Source organism: Mixophyes fleayi, chromosome 3, assembly GCF_038048845.1.
Source record: "Mixophyes fleayi isolate aMixFle1 chromosome 3, aMixFle1.hap1, whole genome shotgun sequence".
Taxonomy (NCBI): Eukaryota; Metazoa; Chordata; class Amphibia; order Anura; family Limnodynastidae; genus Mixophyes; species Mixophyes fleayi.
Genome location: NC_134404.1, coordinates 172,018,413 through 172,024,412, shown reverse-complemented (window position 1 = coordinate 172,024,412; position 6,000 = coordinate 172,018,413). Strand labels below are relative to the sequence as shown.

At 39.3% G+C, this 6,000-nt stretch overlaps 1 protein-coding gene across 3 annotated transcripts in view; it reads left to right on the top strand.

The window, feature by feature from the left end:
- Nucleotides 1-3,111: 3,111 nt before the first annotated feature.
- The window catches only part of MAP3K7 (mitogen-activated protein kinase kinase kinase 7), a 68,850-nt gene continuing 65,961 nt past the window's right edge, over nucleotides 3,112-6,000 (top strand). For all 3 annotated transcript variants that reach the window (XM_075202787.1, XM_075202786.1, XM_075202785.1), the window contains exon 1: nucleotides 3,112-3,533. In XM_075202787.1, coding sequence (XP_075058888.1) covers nucleotides 3,447-3,533 — 87 coding nt within the window. In that variant the 5' untranslated portion in view covers nucleotides 3,112-3,446. The remainder of the gene's footprint in view (nucleotides 3,534-6,000) is intronic.

Genomic DNA, 6,000 nt, shown 5'->3' with positions numbered 1-6,000 from the left:
AATCATTATATAACTCTGATTTATACATTGGAGTACAATCACTTCTTCCCACTATTGAGGAAAAAAACTATTCAAACAGAAAAAGGCAAAAAAGAATATGCAAAAGATATTGTTATTTTTATTAGCAACAATGAACAAGCACCATTTTACAAAGCACAAGGCTCATCAGACACAATAGTGCCGCTGCCCTCTTACACATATAAATAAATAGCTAATCTAATATAAGACAGCACTATAAATGGAATACCTAGCGAGCAGGGAGTTGAGTGATTAATATTTTTCCACATTAAACTGAAATAATATTATTTAATTGTAATGTAATAGCAGATGGTTTTACACAGAGGTGCATATTGTACTGTAAACAATGATAAGCCAAGAAGACAAGAAGGGTATTTTTATTGAGAGAATTCAAGGCTACTGATGGCAAATTATTTTTGCAGTCAGACGGCATCAGTTGGTCACCAAGATGTTCGACAAGGGCATTTATAAAGGTATGTTATAGTCCACATGATATAGTGAAATCACTGTAAATAATTCCCAGTCATTAAATAACTGCTTTTCAATATAATTGCATCCCTCCTCACTAATTAGTTAGCCTAAATGTCTATTGTACTAGATTAGAACTGCATTCTCTATCAAATTAATGTGATACTTAACTCTGGTCATTGGTGAAAGATGTACTCCTAATAGATAGGTTTAGATGACATACATGTGAACTGACAATGAGATACCATCACTTTGATTTAAAAAATAATACTTGAAAAATGATATGCAGAGGCAAACGCAGGATTTGTAGAGAGGGGTTTCCACACCATGCCGCCAGTGGGCGTGACCAGCATGCATGGGGCGTAGCTATAATTTTAGACAGTGCTTGGCTGCTCCAACTCTTCCTATCCCCATAATATACATGGGCAATGCTGCGTGCACTACTGTTAGTTGCACACAGCTTTCCCTTTTCAAGCAGAGCCGTGTGAAGCGGGGGCAGGGTCCAGCCACGTCAATTATACAGTGCCCCAGGCTTGGAGGGGGTTTCCAGACACTAGGAACCCCCCCCAGTTTGCCTATGATATGAAATGCTCATGACTGCACCAGGAGCTGCTTAGCTTTTCACACATGACAGTGTGCAACGGGTGTATTGAGAATGGTATCCATTCAACTAACAACTAATCGATCAACCCCTGGGCAGATATTGAGTCTCATTTCGTTAACATAATCACAATACCATTATTTGTCTTCCTAAGAATTTGAGACCAAACTCTCTAAAACTTTATTCATCTCATTCACTAGCTATGTTTTGACTTAGCCACTCAGAAATACGCACTTCTTTCCACTCTAGACTCAATATGCCCTCTCCCGAACACAATACAGTTTCCTGGGTGTGAGGCTTTACTCCTTTGCACCATGAATTAGTCAACAACATATTTAAATAATCTACAATGCTGGTAAATATGTCTAGCTTCACAAAGCTACAGTCTAGGCTTCATCTCCCACAAAAGTACATTTCTCGATTTCTTTAGATACACCATCTACAGGTTTCCCTAGACCCAAACACACCCACAATGTTCTGTACTCTCTGTGCATTCTTCACCAATCCTCTAGAGAACCGATTTCCACCTTGTACAATTATGTAAATCTCTTGTGAATATCTAAATTTCATCTGTACATCTGATAAAAACTATGAACTCAGATTGGAACAGGATACTGGAGTGGCTCTAAAATTGGATATTTGGGCCATTATTAGCCAAAGCTTAGCAAAGAGCACAATAAGTATTAGGAAAAAAGAGAACAGATATAAATTGCACTTTAGGTGACATATCGACCCCTCCAAATTGTTTTCCTTTCCCCCTTCCTCCTCTAATATCTGTTGGAGAAACTGCTTACTAATATTCTCCATCCAGGACATCTGGTGGAATTGTCTAAATCTTTCAAAAATATGGATCAAGATCAGGAACACAATTCAAATTACTACAAGTAATAATCATATTTCTGGTGCCTATTGCCTGTCTACTTGCCTCAATTCTTAATCTGATCCGGAACCTCTACAACATGTTGTACATCACCAGTATTCGCAACTTTGCAACTTCATTCAGCAGCATCTGACTCAAAGCTCCATTTTGATTGGAGTAACTTTTTTTGCGCGCATACATATATTTTCTATCTTCATGTGCTCCTAGTGCATTTCTCTGCTTATGGGTACTGCAGCATGGTCCCCTCTTGGCTGCTACTCGCCCTTCCTCTTTCTCCCCCTGCTTGTATCCCTACTTCTGTACTTTTTTGCTATACCACAATAAAAAACATTTTGAAAAAAGAAAATATTTTAGATAGAGCTGGGATATCCATGTAGAGATGGCAGAGTCGGCTGGACACACAAGAATGGACAGAAGGGGAGAGATCAGGAGCCAGAAACAGGTAATGGCAGATGACTAGCAATTTTTCTGTATACAAATAGATAGAATACCACAGGTCTCATTAATTTAATAGTATTTCCATGATCATTCTTTGCCTTTATTCTGCAACCCCAATTCTAAATTTTATTTTAAGATCCCAAGGGGTATATTTACTAAACTGCGGTTTTAAAAAAGTGGAGATGTTGCCCATAGCAACCAATCAGATTCTAGCTGTCATTTTGTAGGATGTACTAAATAAATGATAACTAGAATCTGATTGGTTGCTATAGACAACATCTCCACTTTTTCAAACCTGCAGCTTAGTAAATCTAGCCCCAAGTGTCAGTATGCATGCAAATATTCTGAGATCTCAAAGGAAATGACTTACTATAGAATGCATATAATTTCTTACAGGTGGACCCCAAATACATACACTGGAAATCACCTTGATGTACTGGTCTATACTATACTTGCCCACCTGACTACTTGTCATTGTCATTATAGTATGATTTACCTGTCAAATGCATTGATATTGGCTATTTTGGTAAAGCTGGCAAGTATGGAATCGTTTTACAACAAATCTTAAATGTCAAGGTTTGGCCATCTTACACGATGAGCAGTAATACCCGCACATCGTACAGTAGCTGCTCTCATATTTCTTTTTGTGTTTTCAATAAAGCTTAAAAAAAAAAAAAATCTTCCTGTGAACTCTGCTGCTGAACGGGAGTGACGTCACCCGCAGTAGTACCGCCCCTTTCACCGCTACTCTGCTCCCGGCCTTTGCAGCTTCCGACGGTACCTGTATGGTCGGATGGGGAGTGTGTCAGTGTAGCGGCGGGCGCGTCTATCCTTCTCCCCCTGTCCTTGTCACGTATCAGGCCGAGAGTGGGCGTCCCACTGGGGATCACCTGGAAATCGCAGGGCCGGGGCCGCCCGTGAAGCCCAAGTGTACGGTGGCCCCGGACCGTCCTGTCTCCCCCCACTCCGGTAACCGCTGCTGCAGCGGCTTGGAGTCTCGGCCTCTATCCGAGGCCCATATTCGCTTAGTGAGGGCAAGGCATGTCTGCCTCCTCCGCTGACATGATTGAAACACCTCCAGTGCTGAACTTCGAGGAGATCGACTACAAGGAGATTGAGGTGGAAGAGGTGAGCTGGGGGGCAGCAAGCTGGGAGGAGGGTGGGTAATGCCAGGTAGGTATAACCAGGGGTCAGTGGGTGGTCCTGTTGTGCTATTGGCATCATTGTGTGCATATAGTTACCAGATGCACAATGACAGCCGCTGCCAGCTTGTCATTAGACCTGCTGAGTACTGGAGGAAGAAATAAACAATCCGCTCTGTGTACTAACAGGCATATTTCTAGGTCCATCTGCCTATATGTTTATTCTCTTACACGTTACTTGGTTCTTAGTGTTTCACTTTTTTTTGTTTTTGTTTACGATATGCAGATATATTGGGACCAAATTCTTCTTTTTCAATTTGCCGAAGTAGCCAATTTCATGCCTAAAATATAATTCGACACAGGGTCTGTATATGAAAGGGTAAAGAAACCTATTGGTGATTGGGCTCGTTATTGCCCTATATATATGAGAGAAGTTATTGCTTGTGTCAAGTTATGGAGAACTCCTCACAATGCAAAATACAAAAGTATCATGGCACAACTAATACTGCCATGGCAACTGTTGCATTAATGCCACCTCAGGATGATGTTAACATAAAAAAAGTATTAAAAATACTGCTTTGCTAGAATAATTTTTTTTTAATTTAATATTACAAAAATAAGATTTTTTTTTTTGAATGCATGTTAAACATGATATATATAATTTCTTTTTTGAACAAATGGAACCTGGAGGCCAAATCTGGGCTTTTAGTTCCGTTGTGTATGCACAACTATAGAGACTGGCCCAATGACCTGGTAAGTTAACTCTTAACTCGGGTCAGTATTATTGTGACAGCTGAAGAGAGAAAATCGGCACAATGCAGGATATAAGAATAACAATTAGGTTGCACAAACGTATACATAATTTTTCATTGTTTGCAGCCAAATAAAAGTATATGTTGTGCATTTCCAATTATCCACACTTTTAGCTGAAATATTCTTGTATGTTGCTTGTATCCATATCACAAGATTGCAAACAATGATGACTTCATTTTCCTGTGGGCACATTTGGAACAAATCTTTAATTTTAATTTTTTTCATACAAAAAATCTACACGAGGTAGAAGTCCGTCAAATCCCTGCTCTTAATAGGGGGGACCTGTCCTCTCAGATTTACTATCCGTGGCAACAGTTTTACAGAAAACAGGAAGTCCTCAGTTGTTGTCACATCCAGTGACAAAATGATGCATAGATCAGTTGTAAAATACAGTGTTCAGTGTAGTCTGGTATTCCACTGCAACTCTGTTAATAGGTAAAGTAGAGGTATTTTCTAGAAACTTGCTATTCAGAAATTTCCCTAAACCAAAAAGAAGAGCAAGTAATTGCAACTGTTCATTGAATTTGTTATTCTGTTAGATATGACCACCAAGTATTTCTTCTTACATGTTACTATAAGCAGCTCTGCTAAACAGTTTAATGAAGTGTAATACCACTGACTGCTTAATTGAAAGAGGGGTCATTTGTCAATGTTGTTGTAGTATATGAAGCACTATGCCTAAAATATTAGATTTTTTACCTGTATTACCATTCATTACAGAGAACTAAAGCTCCTCCACCTCTCTGGGATCTGATACAGGTTAAAAAGCAACAACAAATCTGAAAATAAAGTATTTGTGCTACTTGACATTCCTGTCCCCACTGCTCGTTCTGAAACAACCACTCCACTCGCTACACTTCTGCATAGCAAGGCTGCCAAGCTGTAAGTCACTATGTGTCTGCTCTCTTAGTATACCAGCTCCTGGCATCCTGCTGCAGAAGAGTGAAAGGGAGTAAAGGGGATATTCTTTGTTAAATAAAATAACTGGAATATTTCTACTTATTTTATTCAGCTCTGCTCTATACAACAACCAAAGTGTGCGGTGGTATGTCCGAGTCTGCCACAAAAACACTCATGCACAAAGTATATACTTTAAAAATAGTTTATTCTAATATATAAAAAACCATATTAGGTACAACCAATGTGGGCTGTTATCAGTGCCAAAGTTTGGATTTGCATTTCTCTGGTGATGCACCTGGACCCAGACAGAATCAGAAAACAATGCACTGTCTGCAGGAAATCTGGAACCACACCACATAAAAACACTACTTCAAATTCTTTTAACCAACTCTGAAATTCAAGAGCGAGTCTTGGTTACTCTCTGTAACAGTGCAGCATTTTCTAAAAATCATGATTTAATTCGAAATTTGGATGGTGTTAGGATTAACAGTGGATTCCTTTCAGATCCAAATCCAAAACTAAGAGTGAAGGCATTGAATGCACTCAACAACCTGAGTATGAACCTGTAAAATCAGGAACAAATAAAGGTGTTAATTGTCTGCAATTTGCTGTGGTCTTAAAAGACGACCGAAGTCAGTGTGAAACTTATCTCTGAGGAAATCGCCTATATGGGGATGAAACGTGTCAGATGAACAGCAAACAATTTTAAATTATTCTTGTGGACTTTGGATCAGTGCCTA